General features: G+C 43.5%; 1 protein-coding gene across 3 annotated transcripts in view; it reads left to right on the forward strand.

Moving 5' to 3' along the window:
* Positions 1-27,836, forward strand: part of LOC138300266 (VPS10 domain-containing receptor SorCS1-like) — a 2,596,073-nt gene that overhangs the window by 1,544,890 nt on the left and 1,023,347 nt on the right. For all 3 annotated transcript variants that reach the window (XM_069239431.1, XM_069239430.1, XM_069239429.1), the window contains exon 5: positions 16,224-16,297. In XM_069239431.1, the coding sequence (XP_069095532.1) occupies positions 16,224-16,297 (74 nt within the window). The remainder of the gene's footprint in view (positions 1-16,223; positions 16,298-27,836) is intronic.

The raw sequence follows: 27,836 nt of genomic DNA on the forward strand, positions 1-27,836 counted from the left end.
GATGTCATAGTTAGCAATTATAATAATGTTACGTCACATAACAAAAACCTTCAAATTCACTGAAACAACAAAGGTTAGAGGGACATTATAATTAGATGAAAATATCAGTTAAAACATACAGTTTGAAACTAACAAAACATCTGAAATTCATTAATTACAGTTCTTAAGTAACTATAGCTTGTGCCTTAAAGTAACTGTAATGCATGCCTTCACCATGAACTGCTAATTAACTCCTATATTACATCAGTCATGACATTTTTTATGACATCATAGGTAGCATGAACACAATATCTTGAAAGTGGACAAAGGGGCTAAATCTGCCAGTCCTTATCCTTTTGCTCTATCACCGCTCTCCTATATGTGGATGATGTGGTCGTAATGGCCCACACACTGAAAGCCATTCAACATATGTTAAACAGCTTTGTTAAATGTATGAGCAATCTGGATCTCAGAGTGAAATGGAATAAGATATTTGTCAGGGGCCCAGTCTAAACAGATTGACACCTTCTAGTATTTAGGGATGCAATTCGATTCGTTGGTAAGTGGGGTACAGTTTGGTGGAGTTGAAACCCTTGACAGAACAGGGTATGCTTAACAACACAAAATATATTTTTGGTGGATATTTATGGTGCTGGCATTTAGAAATGCATTAATGTGCGTAAACTCTAGGTCACTGAGAACATTTATTTGAACAGATTGGTGTGAGTCTCTTGGTTCCTCTTCCTTGGTATGCCAAGATGAGCTGGGCATTAGTCCTATTGAAGACCTTACAATGTTAGCACGCTCCTTTTGTGGCACAAGGTGTGGTTGAGGACCAAGACTACTCTTAACAAAAAAATTATTCAGGACTGCTCAGTTCTTGATCTTGCTTTATATATTTTGTGGCTCAGGTACATGAGCACGGTTCAGTTGTCCTCCTGTTCATTGAGTGCTCTACATATCCGTAAAAGTCTGGGCAACTGATGTTAATTCTGTATGACTTTTTGTGCCAACCAGATTTTGTTGGGTTTTGCTCTTAACTTTTTAATAATAGCTTGTAAATCTTAGTATCAGTTTTTTTGAGAGGTGATGCATTAGGATCCAATAGAAGATCTTTTTCAATTGTGATTGTAAATGTTATTTATGGCTGCACTAACAAATAGTTAGATTGATAGACTAACATCTGAAATGACATAATTGATGACAAACACCGTGGATGGAGGGAGGTATAGTTACTTTAAGGCATGAGGTATAGTTATAGAGTTATAGTTAGGTATAGTTACTTGGGAAAACTATAACTGAGTTTCTGTGTTTTTTTTAATTTTTTTTATTTAAAATGGTATTTTTTTACCTGCCATTTTTAATTAAGTATAATAACCCTCTTTTTATCTTTGATTTTTTTCAGTGCCTTGTGTGTGTGTGTGTGTGTGTATGTACACTAAAAAAACAAAGGTTACAGTGGTGTTATAGTTAGGTTCACTCAGGTAACTCGTGCCCTAAGGTAATTATAACTCACGCCCTTGCCATGCACAGTTTTCTAATGAATAATGTTACTGCAAATGTTAGTGATATTATCAATGATGTCAAAGAAGATGTCATGAGTGATTTCATGCTCCCCATGCCACTGCAGTCAAGCTAGCCTGGCTGATGAAGGGTGATACCTGAAACCGGCCCTAGGATGCTTGTTTCCAGTCCAGGGAGAACCTGGTTTGGCAGTTCAGGCCGGACTGTTCTCATGGGGAACAGGGTCAAGACTGATTTGCATATGGCTGGGTCCAAACTGGAATGGCATGGGTGGCAACAAATGATGGATTTAGGCCCAGAGCTCTGTACTGGGGCTGAATGTTTAACATTGTTCAGCATTCCGTTCATCACTTGTTCTTTTTGCATCAGGTAATTAGCAGTGCATGGAGAGGGCTCAAGTAATAGTGACCTAAGGGCACAGGTTATAGTTACTTAAAATAACTCTGACTATAAACAGCTGAATTTCTATGATTTTGTGTGTGGAAAATCTGAACCTTGCTTTGGATTGCCTCGGTTATGGTTCTATGATGCCTCAAGAAACAGGACTGCAAACGGAGTGATATATATATATAGCTGTAATTAAGAAATCATGATATTGTGCTATGAAATGGCAAGAGTGGCACAACCCACCGGAGGTCTGCAAGGACACTGTTTGATGGACCAGAAGTCCCAGCATGCATTTAAATACCCACAAAGGTGTTCACTAGAGGGCAAGCACTACAAATTCATGTAATTGTGACAAAGGTCAACCAGAGCAAAATGGGCCAGGACTACTGATGCTGTTGAAGGAATAAAGGAATTTATTGCCATTTCGAGAATGCAGTTCGAGAAGTCTCTGTGTTTATTTCTAAGATTACAGGGATGTTATAGATATGTTCTGAATTTACTTGTCCAAATCCATAGAAAATCAGCAGTTAGTTATTTCTCGCCCTTGCCCAATGTGCAGTTTTCTTATCAGTAACTTTATTGTAAATGTTGCAGTGATAATACCAAAGATGCCCTAGAAGTTATCATCAACCCTATAATATGGGGAGTAATTAGCTGTGCATTATGAAGGCGCTAGTTATATTTAATGTGGGTGGGTGAGTGAATGTCTGAGTGTGACTGAAAGTGGGTGTGTGAGTCTGAGTGGATGTATGAGTGAGAGTGTGTGTGTGTGTATACATTAGTCGGAGTGCATGTATGAGTGAATGAATTAGTGTATGAATGAGTGAATTGTTGATTTTTTTTTTTTAGTTTTCTTTTTTTTACTTTGCATATCCCTGAATAATCAAGGACATTGCACATGATGAAGAAAAATGACTTTAAACCCATAATGTGACCCTAATACACCCCTTTGTCACACCCCTGGGATCAGGGTACATCCATACTGACCCTTAAACCACTTATTTCTATTTTCAAGCCCAAGGGTCCTCTCCAATAACATAAAATGGTAGCCACGACTTCCTAGTCAATTTGTGGCCAGCCAATTACAGCGCTTCTTTTCACATGCTTATTCTTCAAGAAAATTCATGATTTTTTTGTGGCCAAAGATATTCACATTTATTTTACTTTTGATATTGCCAAAACTACTGAACATTATTAAATCAAATAAGTGAAAGTGCAATCTGCGTACTGAAAGCTGGCTTTCTGCCTAATCTTGTGCATTTCTGTCCAGAAGTTTGAGCTGTAGTCTTACCTAAAGGTGCTATGGATATTAACCTGGGAAACACAACCCTTTTGGGGGCCCCATTTGACGGATTACCCCGACACTTTCAATGTGCAATAAAAATCACTGGCACACTTTTTTGTAATATTTCGTGAAGATTAGTCAAACGGTGTAAAAGATACAGGCAAGTTAAACAAATGCTTTTTCTATGGAAACATGGTCTTAACAATTATTGCCTACTGGCGACCATATATATATAGATATATATATAGATATAGATATATATAGGTATATATATATATATATAGATATATGTTAGAAATGGGGTCTTTGGTTGACAGTCAGGTTACCCCCTGTTCAAGCAAGGACCCTCACTCTAGTTAGGGTAAAAGAGAATCACCCTCAGCCAACCCCTGCTTACCCCCTTGGTAGCTTGGCAGAACAGTAGGCTTAACTTCAGAGTGCTAGGTGTAAAGAATTTGTACCAACACACACAGTAACTTAATGAAAACACTACAAAATGACACAACACAGGTTTAGAAAAATAGGAAATATTTATCTAAACAAAACAAGACCAAAACAACAAAAATCCACCATACACAAGTCAAGTTATCAATTAAAAATCAAAAAGAGTCTTTAAGTAGTTTTAAATACCCACTAGCGCTGCTAGAGTGAAAATGTACCTGGTGTGCGTCAAAAATAACCCCACACAGGCAGGTGTGCGTCAAAAATAACTCTGCACGACGGTACGCGAGTCGAACATCCAGCCGCACGATGATACGAAAATCCTGCAGCGCAGGTTGTGATCTCCCAGCCTCCGTCAGCGATGCTGCCCATCATTTCTCCTGCTCCATGCGTCGATTCTTCAGTCGCGTTTCCTGCAGGCGTCGTTTCTCAGCTGCGGAGCCGGCGGCGCGTTGTTTTTCTCAGCCACAGATCGGATTTGCGTCAATCTTTTCCCTGCACAGCGCTCTGTGCGTGGATTTTCTTGTCTTTAGGCTGCCAGCTTCTCCTTTCAGGGTCCCAGGAACTGGATGGGCACCACAGGGCAGAGTAGGAGTCTCTCCAGAGACTCCAGGTGCTGGCAGAGAGAAGTCTTTGCTGTTCCTGAGACTTCATACAACAGGAGGCAAGCTCTAGATCAAGCCCTTGGAGATTTCTTCTTAAGATGGAAGGCACACAAAGTCCAGTCTTTGCCCTCTTACTCTGGCAGAAGCTGCAACTGCAGGATAGCTCCACAAAGCACAGTCACAGGCAGGGCAGCTCTTCTTCCTCAGCTATTCAGCTCTTCTCCAGGCAGAGGTTCCTCTTAGTTCCAGAAGTGTTTCTAAAGTCTGTGGTTTTGACTGCCCTTCTTATACCCAATTTCTCCTTTGAAGTAGGCCTACTTCAAAGTAAAGTCTCTTTGGAATGTGAAATCCTGCCTTGCCCAGGCCAGGCCCCAGACACTCACCAGGGGGTTGGAGACTGCATTGTGTGAGGGCAGGCACAGCCCTTTCAGGTGTGAATGACCACTCCTCCCCTCCCTCCTAGCACAGATGGCTCATCAGGATATGCAGGCTACACCCCAGCTCCCTCTGTGTCACTGTCTAGTGTGAGGTGCAACCAGCCCAACTGTCAAACTGACCAAGGCAGGGAATCCGCAAACAGGCAGAGTCACAGAAATGGTATAAGCAAGAAAATGCTCACTTTCTAAAACTGGCATTTTCAAACATACAATCTTAAAATTGACTTTACTAAAAGATGTATTTTTAAATTGTGAGCTCAGAGACCCCAAACTCCACATGTCCATCCGCTCCCAAAGGGAATCTACACTTTAATCAGATTTAAAGGTAGCCCCCATGTTGACCTATGAGAGGGACAGGCCTTGCAACAGTGAAAAATGAATTTAGCAATATTTCACTGTCAGGACATATAAAACACATCACTATATGTCCTACCTTAACCATACACTGCACCCTGCCCTTGGGGCTACCTAGGGTCTACCTTAGGGGTGTCTGGCATGTAAGAAAAGGGAAGGTTTAGGCCTGGTAAGTGGGTACACTTGCCAAGTCGAATTTACAGTTAATACTGCACCCACAGACACTGCAGTGGAAGGTCTGAGACTTGATTACAGAGCTACTTATGTGGGTGGCACAACCAGTGCTGCAGGCCCACTAGTAGCATTTGATTTACAGGCATTGGGCACCTCTAGTGCACTGTACTAGGGACTTACTAATAAATCAAATATGCCAATCATGGATAAGCCAATTACATACACATTTTGTAAAGGAGCACTTGCGCTTTAGCACTGTTAGCAGTGGTAAAGTGCCCAAAGTAACAAAAACAGTAAAATCAGAGTCCAGCACACATCAACAACCTGGGGAACAGAGGCAAAAAGTTAAGGGAGACCACGCCAAGGATGAAAAGTCTAACAATATAGATATAGATGTTTCACTCACTTAAATTATACTTACTAGGAGTGGAAAAGACAAGCATTGCAAAGCCATACGACCAGCTAGGTGAACACAATCTTGCAGGGAAAGATGCATTGTTAGTGCCAAAATGTTACCAATTCTATCTGTGGCAACTGACCCAGTGAACAAGAAAATCTTTCTGAGCACAATTCAGATTTTGATAAACGTTATGTCAATTTAAATCTTTAATGTGTTTGACTTTGGCAGAGCTCCTAGTTAAGCCCTGACTTCTTAAGCTTGACACTCATTCCTTTATTTAGACCGTCAGCACTATGCAAAGTCCTTTTCCATTTTGATGGCCTAATTCTGGCTAAACAGTCTGGTGTGAAATCCTAGAGAAGAGATCAGGGATATTTTTTTTGTAGGTGACACCTATACTGGATTGTATGATGTTTGTGCAGAGTAACTTTTTGAACTTCCTTTTCTTGTTTCCATTGTCCGACACCTGGGCATTTTAACTGTTGAAATATTGATTCTCAACCCCCAGAGTCACACTGTTGTCAGTTTTTACAAGTAGAAGGATGGACCATATGAGGAAAAACCAGTTGTCATCTCCTCTTTTATATCACACCTGCACTACTGCAATGGATTGCATGAGTAGTTACGCAGATTTCAGTCACCAAGTATGCAAAGGAACATAACTTAGCTGTTAATATCATTTTGAAAACACATCGCACTATATGACGTATACACTGACTTGAAGTAGAATCAAGAAAACAAGCATTGAGGACCAGCTCAAGAATAACTGTTGGTGCCCCATTATTTGGAGTTTGTTTTTATTAGATAGGCAGGTGGAGCAACAGGATTCAGCTGCACATCTATCCCACACCCTAAAGCAGTGGTCTCTAAACTTTTTTATGCCGGGCCCCCCCAGTTGAAAAATAAAAATGATTGGGCCTCCCCTCAGAATTTCTCCCAAATATTTTATAAAGATGATATGTTTAAATATGTCTAGATGTATTTAAACATTGCAGTTAAGTAATGTCACCTTTTTATTAGTGCAGTAACATGTTTAGGCTTAAAACAAAACACTGTTATCTGTGTAATGCTTCTTTTGGCCAGAGCCTGGCGCCCCCCGGGATCCCTTGAAGCCCTCCTAGGGGGGCCACCCCCCAGTTTGAAGACCCCTGCCCTAAAGGCTCATTCAAGGACTGTGACATCGCACAGCTGGGCATAGCTGCTCATAGTAGCAATAGCTATGTTTCATTTGGGGTACTTGCTGCTGTGGCAGAGGATTGGGGTCAGCAGAGTGCCATTCATATAAAGGGCTGGTGGTGGGATATGGTGTTGGGGACCAGTTCATGTGTGTGGTAACTACTGTAGTGCTGGCTTCTACCATTTGGTTTCCTAATTGGGTAATGGAAACTGAGGGGTGGACTCTGGAGGGATCCGGAGGGTATTATTTATGGGCTAATCAGCACATGACGACTAGTCGATTGGTAGTGTATGTGTTTGTTCATTGCTATAGAAGGATCACCAGCTGTTTCTCCCTAATTCCAGATCTGTAGTAAGTGCTTCATCTCCTTTATATTTGGCCAGTGGCAGCTTGTTCATAGCAGGCACCAGAGCACCACCCCAAAGCCTACCTCTGTAACTGAGTGGCTCATTACATGAAAAACATGAAAACCAATGATCTCATGAATCATTTGTTTGCATATAAAAGCAGCAATGCCATGTTGGCGCCATCAGAGGACTACACAAGCTGTATTGCGCATGTCAGGTGGCGGCTGTTACATCCCAGCTTATCACAGTCACAATACATATATGACATTATTTGACATGCTGCACTACCTTCAGGCAGTGTAGCATGTCATATAATGGAGCTTCAGGGCTTGTCAGTTATACACCCCTTATGACCTGTCAGAGTAGAGAACAAGACCTGCAACTGTACTTCCAACCCTGTTCCAAATTTTGATTGGGCTCAAGCTTGTGAACCTGGGTCTGGGGTGGTCCTTGCTGAAGGCAGGACTCCGGAGTCCTGAAGAGCACAGAAGATCATGTTGAAAAGGGCTGCTTCAGGTAAGCTTTATGTAGGAAGCTTGCCTGTTGTGTGGTGGGTACCTAAAGTACTTACACCAAGTCTAGGTATCCCCTGTTTGTGTAGTTCAGGCAGTGTCTAGAAGCCAGGCTCTCTAGAGGTAGCTTTGCATGAGCAGCCAAGGCTTATCTGGCAGACATGCAAAGCTCATGCAATACCACTGTAGTCACACAGTACTTAAACACATGAATGAAAACACTCAGTGTTAATAAAATAAAAGTTCTTTATTTTAGTGACACAATTACCGAAAAGTACTAGAGGCAAGCCTCCAGTAGGAGGTAAGTAACACGCTAAATATGTACACTAGTAATCAGTAATCCGCATAAAAAGTGATAGAAAACAAGACAATAGTGACTCTGGGGGGAGCCCAAACCATAAACTAAAAAAATAGAATACGAATAAGGACCCCCCACCTATGTAAGTGGAATGTGTAGAAGGGCGCTGGGGGAACTATGAAACCCCCAAAGTGAGTGCCATAGTGACCACCAGTGACCAAGAAGAAAGGTGGAAGTTACTGTTTGTTTTCCCCAAACCACCCAAAAGGAAGAAAAAGAAGAAAATGCAACACCAGACAAGACTGCAAGAAACCAGGAGTGGATTCCTGAAGAGGAAGACCTGTGGAAGAAGGGGACTAAGTCCAGAAGCCACAGAAGAGTCCAGGGGGAGCAGGAGCCACCCACCCAGCTGAGGTTGCAGGAGTTGGTCGACAGTAGGACAAAGGCGGTCAGGATTGCAGCCCTGGAGCAGGTGAAGAGTTCCTGGAGGATGCAGTAGATATCCCATGCCGAACCAATGATTTCAGTCGGTCAGTGTTATGGAAAAGCCACCAACAAGCCTTGGCAAAGGCAGAAGTTGCTGTGAATCACAAGTGGAGGGTTCTGAGGACCAGCAAAGTCCAGGAGGACTCAACCCACTGGGGAAGTCCTAGGTGGACCCTCAACAAGGCAGAGCGTACACAGAAGAGTCATCCCCCACAGGAGACCCACTGGAACCAGGAGTCACAAAGAAGCCCACACAGAACAACTGGAGAAGGGTCCCATGCCACAGGAGAAGAATGCAGAGGGCTGTGCATCACAGGAAGGATTGCTGAGGACTGAGACTACACAAAGCCTGAGGATCCCTTGGAGAAGATGCCAACAAGCCTTGGTAGCTGCAAGAGACAGTGCACAGATGTTCTGTCCTGCTTAGGTCACCAAAGGTGTACAGCTGGCAGAGAGGACCAAGAGAACTACTGTAGACCACCACCAGTGATGCAGGATCCACACAGCTCAGGATGAGAGGAGATCCACGGAGCTGGTCATCATTGCAGTTGATGCCTGCGGATGCAGAAGAGTGACTTCTTCACTCAAAGGGAAATTCTTTCTTCCTTCTTGTGGTGGCTGAAGACTTGCCAGCCTCAGGGGATGCACAGCTGGGGAAATGTTTCGGAATCTGGAAGGAGCCGTGGAAACAATGTTGCAAGCAGAGTCTTCGTTGTGGATGTTGATTGTCAGTTCCTGGAGGGTACAGTCGCCGTTCCAGTGGCTAGAAGTTGACGTAGAAGTTACAAGAGTATTGCTGGAATCTTGCAAGCTGAATCTGAGGACCCGCCCAAGAAAGACCCTAAATTGCCCTGAAAGTGGGTTGGTCACCTTGCCAGGTGACCACCTATGAGGAGGGGACTGTGACAGCACCTGCCTGACCTGGCCACTCAGATGCTCCAAGAGGTCCTTACCATCCTTAGATTCAAATGGCAGAACCCAGGGACCCTCTGGAGGAGCTCTGGGCACCATCCCTAGGATGGTGATGGACAAGGGAGTGGTCACTCCCCTTTCCATTGTCCAGTTACATGCCAGAACTGGGACGGGAGGTCCCTGAACTGGTGTAGACTGGTTTATGCATGGAGGGCTTCAAAGCATATCAGTGGCATGGGGAGGGTACCCCTCCCAAGCCATGTAACACCTATTTCCTAAGGGAGAGGGTGTTACCCCCTCTCCGAAAGGAAATCCTTAGTTCTGCCTTCATGGGCTTGAGCTGTTCAAGCAGCAGGAGGACAGAAACCTGAGGGGTGGCAGCACCTTGGGCTGTCCAGAAAACCCCAGAAGGCTGGTAGAAGCAATGCTGGGGGTCCTCTAAGGAGCCCCCAGACTGCATGTAATCATACTTCCAATACTGGTAACAGTATTGGGGTATGGTTCCGACATTTTTGATATCAAACATGCCTAGGTTTGGAACTGCCATTATGTAGCTGGACATAGGTAGTGACCTAAGTCCAGTACACGCATAAAATGGCATCCCCACACTCATGAAGTAAAGAAAAATGGGACTGAAGTTCATTGGCGTGGGGGCACCTCTGCTAGTGCAGTAGTGCCCTCACACACCAGTACTTGCACCCTGCCCTCTGGGCTAGGAGGGCCTGTCATAGTGACCTGGTGCAGTGAACTATAGTGAAAAGGGTGCATGAACCCTTTCATGCAGGCTGGGAAGGCAGGCCTGTAGATACACTTTTCATGGGATCCCCATGGGTGGCATAATACATACTGCAGCCCGTGGTGATCCCCTGGTTCCCCAATGCCCTGGGTACCATATTCCAGGGACTTACATGCCACATTTGGCTTACTGGTGCCCCCGTGTAAGTGGTTCAAATAACCAAATTTGAAGGGAGAGCATTATCACTGGGGTCCTGGTTAGCAGTATCTTAGTGAATATAGTAAAACATACTGACAACAGGCAGAAAATGGGGGTAACCATGCCAAGAAAGAGGGTACTTTCCTACACTGTTTTCAGCAGCCTTTTCAATTTGATGGTATTTGTGTGTTTTTTAGTCCTTGGGGCTGTGTACGTCTGTGTTTGTATGTATGCATGAAACTGCGTGGGTATGTGTCTGCCTTTGTATGCATGCCTGGGCCCTGCACCTGTGTGCATGTGTCTGTGATATGTTCTAGCGTGTGGCGTTTACCAACTCCCAGAGCTTAAACTGGTGGGAAAGGCCTGATTTATAGATAGCACTGGGCATCTTGCCAATGAATGATTTACTGAACCATCAAAAGCACATTGCTAATGAAAACATCATGAGCTTATTAAACGTTACATGGAATGGAGATGATTGCTTAGTAAATTAATATTGATGTCAGGTGAATGCAGAATTACGACTTTCTTTGGAAATATTTGCATGCCTATTTTGTCCTTGTAATCAAAATTCAATATTTAGGCTCAAAATAAACAGAACCACTGGTACATCGCGGTCTCTTGACAGCTTGGTTGTTTATGACTCCTGCATCTATTGTTGAGCTGCAGTTAAATTTGAAAATTGTGGATGTTCCAAATCATGCTTAAGCAGTGAGGCATCTCAGAACAGATAAGGCAGCAGTCGCCCCTATTCCCACATGGGAACACACAAGGTTTGCCCTGTTGTATGGTCGTTTGTTGACAGTTGAAAGTAAAGGCTATAGACTGGCTTATAAATCAAACCAAACTTTCAAGTCCTTTGAAACTGTGATTTGCCAGTTGTAATGCACCAAGGAACCCACGTTTTTGTAAACTAGTATGCGTCCTGTCTTTCAGGATATCAGGAAGTAACACAAACCTGTAGGTCCTTAGTGATATCTGAGCAGCCACCTGGTTCCATCGAAAGGCATGTAGTAACATATTATTTGCTGCAGCTTCAATATTCATTTTGAATGATAATTGCAGGAGATGGATCTGAAGGTCTTTCTTACAGAGTTCTTCCTGAGTAATTTATGTGCTATGCTCTAGTGTTGCCCAACTTGATGGACTTTTTAAGCCACCGACTTGATGGATTTGTTAAGCCATTAACCTCATGAAGCTCTTGCAAATTTAAATATATATTATAAAGAATGGCAGTAGTACTATACTCTAAATGTTCCACTATCTTGCAGTTTTTTAAGTATGCATACTTCCCTGTGGGTGACACACACAACCAATGCAAGAACCCCTATTGTGCTTTCTCAGTGCAGAATCATTTATAAGTGATAAAGTTTGCTCCATTTTCCAAAGGCATAAGGTAATACTGCATTTGTTGGTTGACAGTTGTGATGAACTATATCCCTCATTAAAACATTGGCAGTAAATGCCACCTACTGCCACGGTGATGTCCGAAAAAAGACCGTCACCATGGATAACGTCCATCCGCCTTAATATGACCAAAGCCGGATTTCCACCACATAAAATGTGGAAATCCAGCTGTGGCCATGCTGGAGGACTGTGTTAAAGTGGCGCTGCTATCACCAGCAGCGCCACACCAGTAGAACGCTGCCAGCCATATTATGACAAATAATACAGCCTGGCAGTGTTCTGCTGTCGGGTGCTGCTGGTGGTAGCAGCGCCCCGTCCCGTTCCCTGCCAGAAGACCCCCTGGACTCAGTTAAGTCAGTTATCCGACAGGGGAAGGGGGTGAGAGGTGTTGTGTGTGGGGGTGTGTGCATGAATGTGTGTCTGTGTGTGAATATGTGTGTAGTGTTTGCATGCATGCACGCATGTGTGAGAATGCGTGAATGAATGGAACTGTGAATGCGTGTGTGTCAGTGTGAATGTGGTATGGATGTGTGCATGAATGGATGCATGCATGTACAAATGCATGTATGCTTGTGTGAGTGTGTGTGTATGCATGTCTGTGTATGTAGGGGGGTGGGGAATTGGAAGGGGGAGCGTGGATGGAGGGGTGGTTGGAGGAGTGTCAAGGAATTCCCTGTCACTGATAGGGCCTACCACCATGGTTTTTGAGGTGTTAAGAATGCCACAGGAACCATGGCGGTAGGCAGGGTCAAAACGCCTGAGGTGGTACAATAGCTGCTGCTGGGCTGGAGATTCTTATCTCCAGCCCGGCAGCTGCTACCACCATGGTGGTCGTGTGGTACATTGGCGGGTTGGCTTCAGCCAACCCTCCAATGTCATAATGTGGCAGTATGGACCATCTCCACATAACCACCGACCACCGGGGTCAAAATAACCTCCTGTGTCTCTGAGTGTCCAGTAAGTGTCTGTCTTTGTGAGGGTACTTCAGAAGTTGGCTAGAGTATGTTCAAAGTTAGCTTTGCATTGTAGGCTGTACTTGTGGCTCTGGGAGAAGTAATTTATTTAGCAAGTTAGGCAGGGCATACATAACATGCTTTATTGGATAATAATGGCATTGACTGGAACAATGAGCTTGCTTTGTGATTTAGGTGAAATTATGCAATGGATGCATGATGTCTTAAACTGTGGATGTGAAATGATTCTGCTGTGTCTTCACCATGCATGTAGGACTATTTCATCACAGGTCCATGCCACCATTCAGTTACTACTATAATCAAAGGGAGTGGGTAGGTAAGCCAAAGTGAGTACCTTTACACCTATGAACAATCTTGTTACCACTGTTAGGGGAGTATATGTGGCCTAACAACAATTGCTACTGACTTTGCAATATCAGAGCCAGCTTTAAATCCTTGCCTCAGCATTCCTTGAATCTTGCAAAACAGTCTCAAAACAGTTTTTTTCAGCGAATTCTGGGGCTTGTAATCCCGGTTTTCCGCTGGGACTAAAATGACTATGAATCCTAGAATGCAAATAATTCTAGACTGGATGAACACCTCATTCAAGGGACTGGGAAACTTGGGATCTCTGGTGAAAGAGTACGATAGGGTGTTTAAGGGACTGCTAACCCATAAGCCAGAGGTGGAGGCAGTGCGGTTGTCTTTTAATTTGATGTTGTCACTGCAACATTTGGGGATTAAAGCCAGGTGCTGGAAGAGGGGAGGAGCAAACGCTGTTATTGTGGGTAGATGGTATATCTGATGTTAGAGTAGTAATAAGCACTGATATTGCTTTTATTGAGCTCACATGTCTAGAGAACTAGAAGGATGACTGTGCTTTTGCTGCAGTCCATGAAGACTGTTTCTAAGGTGGGATCAGTGTAGTTTGTTGTGTTAGATCCCCTGTTTGAAAATGCTTAGTGTGTAAAAAGGAAAAATAATCTGTGAATCCTTTTTTTTCTCTTCTCTGTTGGTTCTTTCCTGCTTCTCTTCCTCAAGTTAAAACTTGCAAGCAATATATATTTGAACAACAGTCATTGTTTTTCTTTTAAAAAAGGTGACCTTTGTTTCTTTCTTGCAAGTACTTGTATGTTTGGTTTTTGCTTTGTATCACTTGTTAATGTGCCTGAACATCCTGGTTTGTCCATAGCTAACCATAGGGGAAAGACCCTTGGAACTTTCTACAGCACAGTTACTGGTTTCTTCCAAACACAAAGCCCCAGTTTTTCCACTCACAGGCTAAGTGTTGTATTCGACTTCCCACACTGTCATTTAAATTTTTTAGCCCATTTATTTGGACTGCCCTCTCTTGGCCTCCAGCCGGGGGTCTAGGTGAAGTATGACTTTCCCCTTTGTGCAGCTCTAGAGTCTGCTCCAAAGCAAGGATTTTATGAGCCACAGGCAAAGTGACATTTTGCTGCTCAGGTGCTACCCCTCAGAACAAAGGCCTTTTTACAGCCAATTTGTGGCTCCTTCTGGTAGACCTTCATTGCGGCACTGTGACACATCGTGGATTTAGATGAACATTATCATGAACAGAGTAAAGGCAAATGTTGTAGAAGTTACTCTTTCTCCTCAATTAGGTAGCTTGACCAACCATAAGCTTTCAAGCTGCAAACTATCATGGAGGTTTCAGGAAACAACAACTACAATGGATAATTAGTCATAGTAGCTGATCAATAATCACTCCTTCTGCAGTACAGAAGACGTGATGAGTGATACCAAGCCTAGCACCCAGCTCTTATTGTATCTGTCATCAGTAAGTGCACCTGCACAACCCCATTATCCTCCGAATGCATGCTTGACAAGTAGGATCCTTATTTATGTAAAACATAAACTATTTTTACAAATGTTTTAGTGGACCTCCCATTGACAAACACCAGAATGGAGGTCAGGCTTGTCTGGTAAACCAGGAATTCTCTGAAATATTTTATGAGCCTTCCTTTTGAAATGTATGTAACTACTTTTGCTTTTTGGTCAATTTATATGGAAATTGTGCTCAAACATTCAACTCATTACCTATTTTTTTTAAATGACATTCTGACTGAGAAAAATCTCCATGATATCTCTTTTGCGATACTTGTGTTGTGCTCGCTAACTGTGCATGTTTGAGATGTAATTTTCTAAGTTTGATCTTGTGTCCTACCACTTTCAAAGTTGACACGCCACTACTGTGTTTAGCAGTGCTGTATCTGCTTTTGTCTGTCTTGTGCTCTTATCAGGCCCCGATCAGTGTTGCCTTCCCTCCCTTATTGCACAGCTTGCCATCTGCTTTGGTGTGACTGGACCAGATATGCAGGAGGGCTCTTGCCTTGCATTTTGAGACTTGAATCTGTGGCTTCATAACGGGATTAAAAAAAAAAAAAGTTCCAGAATGCAAAGAATAAACTAGGTGTGGGTGATAAGTTTAACTCTGTTAGCAGACTTTTGGCCACTCTGATTTGTGCTTGTAACATGGAGGTCTGTCAAATTATACCAACCGCTGTGTGGCAGAGTTTTTTGTCTTGCTTGTGGCTCACCTACCCTAAGTTGGTTAGAGAGATTTGGCAACCCCTAGCATGATTTTCAGGGCAGTCACGACCATAAAGCTGACGTTCAAGTAGAAAATCTACTTGAGTGGCTGCAAAATCAACTTTAGAAGCTGCGCCCTCTGACATGCATTGTGGCGCCGTTCACTCTGATTTTTTTTCTGTGCAGATTGAGCTTTCCTGCTAAAACTCGGTGTGAGCAGCACGCGGTGCCTATTTGCATGTGTTTGTGGAACTCTGCAGAGTTTTCATAGAACTCTGTGAGTTCTGTTCACCCTTACAAAAAACAGAGTAGGTCGCATGCTTATCTTGGTATGGCAGACGGGGTACAGGTCTTTTTTAGTCTACCACACATGAACTACATGCAAATCTCCTTCAGAAGAGCACTACTAAGCACTCATAACTGACATGGAGCGTTCACGCCTGCTCCACCTTCATCTACCATGATAGCCTTCCCCTTGTTAGTCTGACATGTGGAAAATAAACAATATTAAAACACACTGAGCTGTTGAAATGTGTAGCACTAGCTGTGGGTTGGTCCACTCGCAGGATACTAGAGTATAAATAATTTGATTACAGATCTGATCATTTTATCTGTGTGAATCTCTTTCTTTGCCATGGTGGGGGTGATTGGTTTCGGGTTTCAGATTCTCGTGCATGTTCAATATATCTTTTAAATTTCAATAGGCCTTAATTTAGATATTTGAACTCATCAAGTAATGTGAGTCTTCCTGATATAATTCATATCGTCATGCATAAAAAGAAATTCAACCACGACTGATATACAGAATGCTTGAATATTTTAGGCTTTAATTGCTCCTACGTTTTTCATAGTTCGCTTGGAGTTTTGCAAACTCCTTCTGCTACTTTTAAAGACACAAGACATCGAGTTCTATATTTGATCTCAAATATCTGTTTCAGGTGCATCATGCTTAGACACCCCGCGTTAATGAACAGTCGGGGGATTATACATATTTTAGTTATAGAAAATGTGTAAATAATGTATAAGAATAGTAAATGTCAATTTTTTTCTATTTTCAGCTATACAGCTCTGTGGAATTTGGGAGAAGATGGCAGCTTCTGAGTGAAGCAGTGGCGCCAAACAGATTTTACTGGTAAGTGATATTTGATTTTTTCATGTTGAAAGTCACACAAAGGGAGCAATTAGGAAGGTGTCCAGTTGTCGCCCAACTTTAATAACGTGCGTTTTTTCTTTTGTTCTGTATAGTTATATTTTTACATATCCGTCAACTAAAAAACAGTTCACTCAGCTCAATGATATGATGGGTAATTTTGCGCTAGGAGTCACCCATCACCGCCAGCACTCTCCAATTTCCTTAAAAAAGGCACATCCTTTTCTGGTATCCCCCACAGTTTCAAACACACTTGCTGCACGTATTCAAAGAGCTCCCTCTTCATACAATTCTTAAGGAACATGCTCCTCCAAAAACACTTTCACCTGATTGCAAAATTGCAAGTCTCCATTATTGTAAACCTTCTCTCAGTATGTCCAATATACTGTACCTTTGTAGTAGTGCTAATAGAAGCATAGTATGCCGTATTTTTTGCTGTTGTCCTTACTCATCTATTATTCTTACCTGCTCTTGGGCCCCCCAGTTCCTGCTCTGTTTGCTTGATCTTCCTCTATCTAGGACACTTAAACACGGTAATTTTTCTGCAACAAACCTTAAAACCATTGCTCGCTCCTGATGATCAACAGGAGCTACCCTGGTCTTGATTCTGTCATTGTAAATAATTAACTTATTAATAAGTCACTGTAAGAAAATTGGTTATTAGGTGGGAATAAAATAAGTCAAAAATCCGGTCGGGTGTAACAGATAAATCAATTAAATAAACCTGGGATCAAACCCTGATAGTTATGTCACAGAGCAGACAGGCTCAACTTAAGGAATAATTTGTAAAGTATGTAGTATTGCCAAAACAGTTAAGATGTCAACATACACAAAAAATCAATCCAAATACCAATTTCTAAAAATAGATATCTAATTAAAAAAGACACCATAGTGACAAAAGTATAATAAGGGGAACTAGATATTGACTTGAAAAAAACATTAAGGTAAACAAAAACAAAAAAGAAAAGTGCCAATCAGAAGTTGTTGTTCATGTTTGATCAAGATCTGGGTGTGATCTCTGGCCACCCACAATGGAGCAGAGGTTGGATCCCCAAAGTGCATTATCTTGGTCAAATCTTTAACTTTCTGGTTTAGTATTTTTTATGTATGTCAAAAACATCTATCAGGGCAAGCCTGAAGGCTTTGTCTGGCGAAGTGTTCTAAAAGTCAGATAGCTGCTGGGCGAGGACGCCCTGAAGCCATTGGTTTTTCTGGGAAAAGTTCAGAGTGGGGAAAATTAACTTTCACACCTACCAACATTTTCTAGTCAAAGGGATACACTTTTTCCCTTGACCCAGTCATGATTTCTACCTTTGGATTTAGTGTAGGACTTAATGCAGCATACATCACCAGTAAAGTCCAATCCATGCACAGTTGCTCCTGGTTATTTCAGTAAAAAGGCCACATGCAGCTGAATGTTTCCCTGTAGCCATAGAGGAGGCAAGCCCACTGGCCCTTGCAATTTACTTCTCCCTCCTGGGTACAATTAGGTGCAGGTTCAGCCCATCAGGTCTCTGCACAGGCCACAATGCAGATCCATCTTGTTCTCTTCATCCACAGGTCCATGTGCGTAATAATCAGATGGGTTAGAGGTGTCACTTTAAAATGATTCAACAGCCAGTGGAGGGTATTACTCCTGGACACTTACCAAACAACGAAAAAAAAGATCTCTGGAGCAAAACGTCTGCTTTTGTATCACATCCTGTTTGTCTTACTGCAAATGATTCCATAGTGATTTTGTTCTGAATTGAATAAAACATGGTAGAAACCCTCTTCATTTGGAGGTGGATGATGGCCAGGAAAATGAGCTGTTCCCTCTACCTATTCACCCACACCAAACTGACTCTGGTACCAGTTCCCCTTCCACTGATCTAGTGGCAAACTGGCTACATTTGATCCAGGGAACACATTTTTTTTCAAGGACTCCAATTCTAATTAACTATGAATGGGCCCTGATCCTGGCTCCTTTCAAATAAATGAAGTTTCTTGACCCTCCCCAACTGCCCTTTTTGAGTGAGAATGAGTTTAATTCCTCATATCCAGGACTTCATCTCAGAAGTCATAATCCACTGATTGTGTTTTGTGAGCAGTTTTGACACCTCATTAGAGGAACACCACTGAAAGAGGCCAGCTACTGGCAGACCGATGCTAAGTAGCCTACTGGAACTTCAGGAAGGCAAAGTTTAACTCTTTGAAAGTTAATTTTGCAGTATATTAATTGAAAAGCTTCACCATTTAATTTTTAATCAATTTTAAAAAGCACTCTTTGAATAATTTCTGTAGTGTACCCCAAAGTAGTATTTAAATTCCATGTTATTTTTCCTAATCCTACCCAGTAAAATAGCTTTCGGAGAGCTTGTCACAGTATAAACATGCCAACACTAAAATCTTTAATGTAACACAATTAAAAACCGGTCACCCTAATTGTGGGCATACCAAAGTGACTGAATTGAATATTTAAAAATAGGGTTCTTTCCTGACATTATCTTTTTATTTTGATTAGATAACCTTCAGGTTTTAAACCTACAGCAGTCAGCATACACAGGTAATCTCGAAGTTGTGTTTTCTTGTCAGTCAACTGGATAGCATGTGTTGAAGCTCACAAGTGGCATTTAACATTTCATGCCATTGGTATATTTCCTACACGTATACTATCTTATTGACAACTTGAAAATATCAATTTGGAGATAAACAGTTATGTCAGTTTTAGAGTACATAAACTGGGAACTTGATAGTGGTGCTCACTGTGTGCAGTGTTACAAAACTAACAGCATCTGTCCTCAAACATTAGGGATGATAATACAAAAAAGTGCTTTCTCAAAGCCACTCATATTTTTACTTATATCTGCATGTCTTCAGTTAACACAGCAGATATTCAGTATTCATTTAATCATACCTTAACAATCTTCTCTATCTTATTCATTTGTTTTTTCATAATTTTCCCAAATACCTTAAAAATTCATTTTGTAGCTTGCCACTTAAACTTATTCACTTTTGCATAACTGTCTGCTTTACCACAAACTACTTGTTGCACTGGATATGGCATGCTCAAGTTGCTATTGGCTTTTAATAGAAAGATGAAAAGTACATATCTCTGAAAGCTGAGTTGGGGGTTTGCTTTACACAAAAAAAATCTTTAATGTAAATACAGCATAATATGTTCATTCTGTGAAAGTGCATTGGAAGCATGCATCCTGTTGTAGAGTTTTTGTTCTTACCAAGTATCCCTAGATTAAAGCACCAACCTTTTAATCACTTTTTAACATCAAACTTGAGGGCCCTTTGAGACATTGTCCCTTCATAAGTAGTAATCTCTGCAAGAGCTATTACTACTTTCACCTTGCTACAAAACAGTTCACAGTGGTGGTGCTAATCCTTAGTGAATGCCCTTTTATATCACTCCAAGATGATCTGGAAAAAAAAAACATTCATGGTGGTGAAGTGGTCATAGATGTACTAGGGTGATCTTGCTGCACTTCAAGGAGCCCTATCCCTCAGTCAATGTGTGATATGACAGACGTTTCTCAGCAAACATACTTTAAGCACCACACTTACCTGCTGCTTAATGAGCACAGCCAGTACCATCCACACTTGGCCTTTGTGGATCAGTGGTATGACAAAAGTGATGACAACTTCCCTCTTTGATCCATATTACCAGTGATCTAAAGTTCCTTCTGTTAGATGTTTCGGAAACAGCAGTTCCCATTCCCTCTGGTGGGGTGATTCCCAAAAGATGCAATCTAAAATGCGTGTCTGTGTACAATGGTTCCTTCTACCTCACCATAATGCACCACTGTGCTTGCCAACAGCAGATATTAATTAGCGTTGAGATGCATCAAGTTGATTATACATGAATATATGTAGGTGGGATAAATAGAGTTAAGCAAACATTGTTAGATGTTTTTCTCACATGAGTGATTAGTTTGCCTAGCACAACATTTTGATTATCATATCAAAAATGCTCTTGATCTGTTTAGTTTTGCCATCAGTCTTACTAGAAATGGAGTTTCTATTAACGTATTGTAACTCATTTGAGTGGTCTATCAATGGTTGGGAAGAAGTGGTAGAACATAGTGCCTGGATTCAGCACTTCCAAAAGTGCCGCTATTTCTATCCTTAGAGGTTACCTGCATAGTGGCTTGTCACTGATACTGAAATTCTTCCTAGTGAGTGCAACCTCCTGTGATTTCCCAGCTTCACTTGTATTAGGTGACACTTGTTGAAAAAGTCTCTTCCTACATTGGTCTATATATATTTTTTGTTGGTGCTATAGTGTTTTAACCTAACCATTTCAAAATTAGACTATTTACATTGTTATAATTGTGTGTTTACTTTAAAACATGTGGGTAACTGTATTTGAGCAGGGAGGTCAGAAACAGGTTTAAGAATTTAGTACTAAATGTTATTAGCCAGGAAGGCATTAATTGGGTGTGACAGAATGTTCCACAGTTTCATCTTATTCAGCAGAAATGCTTTATCATGGTTGATCTCATAACCACCAACAGGCAGTACACAGGGAGAAAAACAGATTTTAATTACAGGGATGTGGAACTGGCTGGTTATGGTTTACTAAACACTGAGATGTTTTTCTCTTAGGCAGAGCAATTCTTCATTTGGAGGCAGTCCCTTCCAATATGATGGTCTTAACACTATATTTCAGTTAGAACTGCCTTTGACTGTACAACTTGCAGCATTTGCTCCTACGTTAATTGGAAGTATTACCAGCCCAGCCATAATTTTCTATTGTGGACAACTGTATCTGTACTGCCTTTTGGGCATAATGCGTTCATTTGCCAGCGTAGGTCTTTCTGAATTGGTAGCATTGATGTTTTGTGTCTTCAGAAGTCACATTATGAAGGACTTCATTGTCGTATATCCAGACGTTGTGGTCACCCTAGTCTTAGGTCGTATCATGGTTGTTTTTTTTTTTTTTTTTATCCTTGTAGAATTTTGTGAAATAATCTGACTTGTCTAGTCATGTTTACTTTTGGTTAATATGATTACTTGCCTCTTCAATCTTATTTTTGAGTCAAATTCCATGTCCCAGATTTTTACTATAGTTGCTAAGTTTTGCAATGTTGTTTGCAGATAACAAATACATTATCTATTCTACATTTGTTGGACTTTTTTCCTTACGCAGGGTCATCCCCAGTCTTTTTGCCTCCTTCCTCCTGGTTTTTCTGACCTCTCGCTGTTGGCTCTAGGACTCTGAGCACTTTATCACTGCTGACTAGTGCTAAAGTGCAGGTGCTCTCCCATCTAAAAGTGGTATGATTGGCTTGTACCTAATTGTCATATTTCATTTACTTATAAGACCCTTGTACAGTAGTATTCCTATACTGAGGGCCTGTAAATTAAATACTACTAGTGTGCCTGCAGCACTGCTTGCGCCACCCACTGAAGTAGACTTTCAAACCTGTCTCAGGCCTGCTAGCTCAGGGCCTGTGTGTGCAGTTTTCTGCCACAGGGACCTGGCATCTAAATTTACTTGCCAGGCCCAGAACTCCCCTTTTACTACATGTAAGTCACCCCTAAGGTATGCCCCAGCTAGCCCCATGGGCAGGGTGCCATGTACGTAGAAGGCAGGACAGGTGCCATGTTGCGTGGCCTGTCCTGGTAGTGACAAACAGCCTAACTTGGTGTCTCACTGCTGTGAGTGCTGCCTTCTCATAGGATTGCATTAGAGATGCCCTGCCTTATGTGTAAGGGGTATTGTCTGATTTATGAGGGGTAGCGTAGGCGTGTTTGGTATGGTTGTGATGATGATAAGAAATGCTGCTTATTGGTGTGGGCGTATTTTTTATTACTATCGCAGAAATGCCACTTCTAGAAAGTGCACATTTATCTGTGCTTATGACTCTGGTGTTTTGCAGCTTGACTCCAATCCACGTCTGGGCAGAGTGACAGTTTGGGCTTTGTGCATACTTTTCAGACAGCCTGAACATAGGGAGGGTGGAGGTGTCACAGAGGTGCATCTGCGTACTGAATAGTCTTCCTGGGCTGAGAGAAGGGAGAGGCGGGGCACACCTACATTTGTAAAGGTTGTGCCCTGACCTCACACAATAGGGTTGTTAACCCCCCCCCCACTGATGTTTGGAGCCTGTGCTGAAAGGAGAGAGGGGGCACTCCCAGAACCAGTTGTAACTGGCTGGAACCATCTCTCCCTACCATTGCAAAACATTGTAAGGACTGAGTATAAGTACAGGGTAATTTTCCCCACAATTTGGAGACTCTTGAAACATCCTGGAACTTGACACAGAAATGCTGGAAGGACTCACCAGGGACCACCATGGACTGCTGCTGCTCTGGTGACCTGTGACCTGCTGGTCACTGTGAAGGACTTGCCACTTGCTGCATTTTTCTTTGTGCTGGCCTGTTGTTGGGCCTCTCAACCTGTGGGCCTTTTCGTTGGACTCTGTCCCCCAGGAGCAGGGTGCTGTGACTCCTGACCCTTGTCGCCTTGTGAAGCACGAAGGAGTGCTTCAACTCTTGCCACAACTAGCGCTTGGGAAAGCAATGCACCTTTAAAATCCTTAAAGCGCTGTAAGCGTGTGCTTTTGTTGGCCAAAAGAAATCACTGCTGCAACCCGGGCTGGGTGGTTGGTAAGCGCTAGAGTTGCGCTGCTTTCCTGTGCCCCCAGAGCCCCAGAAGAATCCTTGTTGTGGTTTAACTGGAGCTCGAGTGCTCCTGTCATGTCCCTGGGGTGAAGCGCACTCTTTGGAGCACCCCCGAGGAACTGGCAGCATCGACTTTGGTGCCTGTCTCCTTCTCGACATCCGGGCTGGCCGCAGAGTACATTTGGAAGCCGGGCAGAGGGAAGGAAACCTCATCAGAGGTTCCCTCTGGCCCCAACGAGGCCATCCTGTTTCCTCCGTGACCGCGGGCGGGGCGGAAGCCTCACCAGAGGCCCCCTGCGCTGCTGGTCCTCTGTTTGGCCCTTGTGTGGGCCGGTATTGAGCTTTGGGTTTCCTCCCCCCTTTCGTAGAGGGCCAGTTAAGGCACAGGGGAGCCCTACAATGACAGCGGGTCCCAAAAGGGGCCCACCCTTGAAGCGAGGGGGTGCGTGGTGTTCCCATACTCCTTGCAATTCATACCAGATTGTGAGCGCCCATGTGAGGGCCGGGGGAGCCCCCAGTGATCGTGGGCCCCAGGAGGGGCCCGTTAGGAATATAGAGGCGTGCATGCCGCCCCCCTCTCCCTCCAGTTGCCAAGGAGGCCCCCATGTTGCGCAGAAGAGGGTCAGGCCCTTCTTTCTTCCTCTAGGCACTGGAGGTGCTGGCTCCATCAAATCAGATACTTTTAGAGGATTAATGTATTTACAATCCAAGTTCTGCCTAAAGACTTTGCGGATTGATTTATGTTACCTGCCTGTTTGATGCTATTACATATATGTGCAAATGTTGCTTTTATGGACATGACTTGCTAATATGGTTTTCTAACTTGCCATATGTTTTCTAATGTTCCTACTATGGGCATTTTATGAAATTCTTATGACAAGTGCTTTGGTGTAATAACATGTTTCCTGACTACTGCTTATGTTGCAGAATACTGAGTAACCTGTGTGTTGTGTGACTACTGCTAGTTTGCAGAGTAACTAATGCGTAACGTTATGACAACTGCTAAGGTAGCAGGATAGTACTGATAAGTGACGTTTGGTCTAATAATTGTGTTGTGTACAAAACAGTATATTTTCATATAATCTTGTGTTGTGTTTCTTTTGTGGTGGGGATATTGTATCACATGTTGTGTGTGTTGTGCAAATGCTTTACACATTGCCTCTGGGATAGACCTGACTGCTCGTGCCAAGCTACCAAGGAGGTGAGCAGGGGTTATCTTGGACGTGTAACTCCCTTGCCCTGACTAGAGTGGGTAGGTTCTGCCTGGCTGAGGTGCATACCCTAGCCAACCAGAAACCCCATTTCTAACAACATTTCACTTTCATACATTAATTTTCATATATTCATACATATTACTCGTAAACTTCGTACTTGTATAGCGCACTACTCACCCGTTAGGGTCTCAAGGCACTGTACGCATACCACTGTGGAACCTCTCCTGGCTTTTTCCCTGTGAGGTGCCCACTCCTGGGCAACCTCCAAGGTGAAGCCAGGTATCCCAGCGCTTTTGGGGCCATGGAAGGGGCTCCCTTTTGCGTCCCTTTCCCCACCAAGTGCCACCCATACTGTTCACCCGCTGCATGGCCAGGAACACGGAATCCCACGAAGTTGTGGGACAGGGAACCTAGTCCGTCCCCTCACTCTGGTCCAGTTCGTGGCAGGATTCGCCATCACCTGCCCCACTAGAAATCCATCACTGCGGGACAGGTGGGTTTTGTTGATCATTCGAAGGGGCTGCTCCCTCCCCTTCGAATCTGTCCCACCAGCCGTCGTCAGTCAGCAGTATACCGGAGGATCATTTGGCACTTCTCTGCCAGGAAGTTGCGGCTCTCTTGGCCAAGGAAGTAATAGAGAAGGTCCCTACACCAGAAGTAGGTTATGGTGGTTCTTCCTGATACTTTCTTGTGCCCAAGTAGACAAGGGCTTAAGTTCTATCCTAGACATTCGGGCATCAATCTTTTCCTCATGAAGGAGAAATGCAAAATAATCACCCTGGCTCAGGTCCTGTCTGCCTTGGACCCAGAAGACTGGATGGTAGCATTGGATTTGCAGGATGCTTATTTCCATATTCCCATCCTGTCTGCCCACAGACATTACCTATGATTTGTGGTAGGTCACAAGAACTTTTAAGTTACCATGCTCCCCTTTAGCCTTACTGGTGCCCCACTGGTGTTCACGAAAGTGATGGAGGTTGTTGCAGCTCATATGCACAGGTTGGGGGTTTCAGTCTTCCCCTACCTCGATGACTGGCTGTTGAAGGCGGACTTGCCCCATAAAGTCATCTCCCTCTTCAGACTACGGCGAACCTCCTGCACACCTTAGGGTTCAGTATAAATGTGCTGAAGTCACACCTGACTCCCTCACAGACGCTCCTTTTCATCAGAGCTGTTATGGATACAGTGCAGTTTCAGTCCTATCCTCCTGGAAAGTGAGTCCAGGATATTCATGCTAAGATTCTGATCTTTTAGCCTCTATCTTGGGTTTGGTGAGACTGACTCTGAGGCATCTGGGCCTCATGGCCTCTTGCATCCTGCTAGTGACACATGCCTGATGACCTATGGGGGCTCTGCAGTGGGACTTGAAGTTCCAGTGGGTGCAGCATCAGGGAAAAATCGCTGACATTGTCCAGATCTTGGAGGGGACTGCGAAAGACCAGAGGTCGTGGCTTTCGAATCCGCATTGGGTCAACTGCAGATCCCACTACCTTTCCCAACTAGATCTATCCATAATGATGGATGCGTCACTTCTGGGATGGGGCTGCCACATGGGAGAGGCAGAGATCAGAGGCATCTTGTCTCCAGGGGAGTCTGGGCTCCATATCAATCTTCTGGAGCTCTGGGCAATCAGACTTGCATTGAAAGCATTTCTTCCATCTCTCAAAGTGAAATTAGTGCAAGTGTTCACAGACAACACTACAGCCATGTGGTACTGCAACAAACAGTACCCTTTGTCAGGAGGTGCTTTGCCTCTGGACATGGCTGACGCATCAGAATATAACTCTGGTGGTTCAACATCTGCCGGGCTCTCTGAACACCAGAGCAGATGAACTCAGCCATCGATGCATAGCAGATCACAAATGGCATCTCCATCAGAGTTGGCGCAAGGTCTCTTTCAGAAGTGGGGAGATCCTTGGTTAGATGTGTTCACCTCCGCAGGGAACGCACAATGTCAGCTGTTTTGTGCATTAGAGTTTCGAAGGCGGCACTCATTCGGAGACCCTTTTAGTCTTGAGTGGAACTCTGGCTACCTTTCCACATATACCACTTATGTCCAGAGTTCTCAAGAAGATCAGGAATGAACGGGCCCAGGTCATCTTGGTGGCTCCAGACTGGGCATGGAGTGAATGGTATCCAGAGCTATTGAGCATGGCCATCGATCCTCCACTCAGACTGCGCCTTTGGGAGGATCTTCTGTCACACAAGCAGGGGACGTTTCTCCACCCGTACCTGTCCAATCTCCACTTTCATGCATGGAGAATGAGCGGTGGCAGTTGATGGCTTTTGACCTTACACCTGAAGTCTGTGATGTTATCTTAGCAGCCAAGCGTCCCTCCACCAAAACGGTGTACGCCTGTTGTTGGCCTAAATTTGTAGCATGGTGTATTAACAAGTCTGTTGATCCCCTCTCTGCTCCTCTTTCTGAGGTTCTTTTGTTCATTCTCTCTTTAGCCCAGCAGGGGTCTGCTTTGGGCACCGTTAGAGGTTATTTTTTGGCTATTTCAGCCTTTCTTAGGTTGCCTGATCAGCTTTCACTCTTTAAGTCTCCTATTGTTAGTCGATTTCTTACTGGTCTCACCCATTTATTTCCTCCCGCTCGTTTCTCATGCCTCAGTGGGACCTCAATCTTGTACTTACTTAATGTGTACTCCCTTTGATCTAATACACAATTGTCTCTTACGGCTCCTTACTTTCAAAACTGTTTTTCTTGTTGACAATACTTCTGCTCACAGAGTTAGTGAGCTTCAGGCTCTTTCTTCTAAGCCCCCATTTTTGTCTGTGCACCCTGACAAAGTGCTGTTATGCACTAAGGCTTCCTTCCTTCCCAAAGTTGTTACACCTTGTCATGTAGGCCAGTCTCTCTACTTTTTACACACCTTCACATCCTTCTCATGAGGAGGAGAGACTCCACAGCTTGGATCCAAAAAGTGTTGGCGTTCTGCCTCAATCGTACTAAAGATTTCCAGGTGGACAATCAACTGTTGGATATGTGGGTCCAAAGAAAGGGAGGGCAGTGCAAAAACACTCATCTCTCGATGGGTACTTATTTGCAAAAGATGTGCTTTGCTTTTGCAAAGAAGCAACCTCCTGAGGGCTTGAACACTCATTCCAGCAGAGTAACTGCTGCTTTCACTGCCTTAGCACACGGAGTTCCTGTCCTGGATATCTGCTAGGCAGCTACGTGGGCATCCTTGCATATGTTTACTGAACGTTAATGCCTGGGCAGTCAATTCCATCGGGGAGGCTACTTTGGTCATTCGGACCTACAGCACTTTCCAGTATGATCTTGATTCACAGCCCACCTACGAGGATGGCATTGCTTGGGTATCTATTCTAAGGTGAGGAATCTGCAACTAGTAGTCTCTATCAGATGTACAAGTTACTTACCTTTGGTAACAATATATTTGGTAAAGACATATTCTAGTTGCAGATTCCTTACCAACCCACCAATTCTCCCCGCTTGCGAACTGATTTCTAGGGACAGTGCTTTGCCATTCTGGGCCTTACCTCTGGTGCACCCATTTCAATGTTCTTCGCGGCTCTGCGCTTTGGCGTGGAAAGTCGTGAAAAGAAACTGACATCACAGTGCTGAGGCGGCGTCTGTGTACTACTCCTGACATCATCACGGTGACTATGATGCCAGTGGAGTCGACGACGCCACCTACCGACACTCAAGGGTATTTCTG

This window comes from Pleurodeles waltl, chromosome 6, assembly GCF_031143425.1.
Source record: "Pleurodeles waltl isolate 20211129_DDA chromosome 6, aPleWal1.hap1.20221129, whole genome shotgun sequence".
NCBI classification, from domain to species: domain Eukaryota; kingdom Metazoa; phylum Chordata; class Amphibia; order Caudata; family Salamandridae; genus Pleurodeles; species Pleurodeles waltl.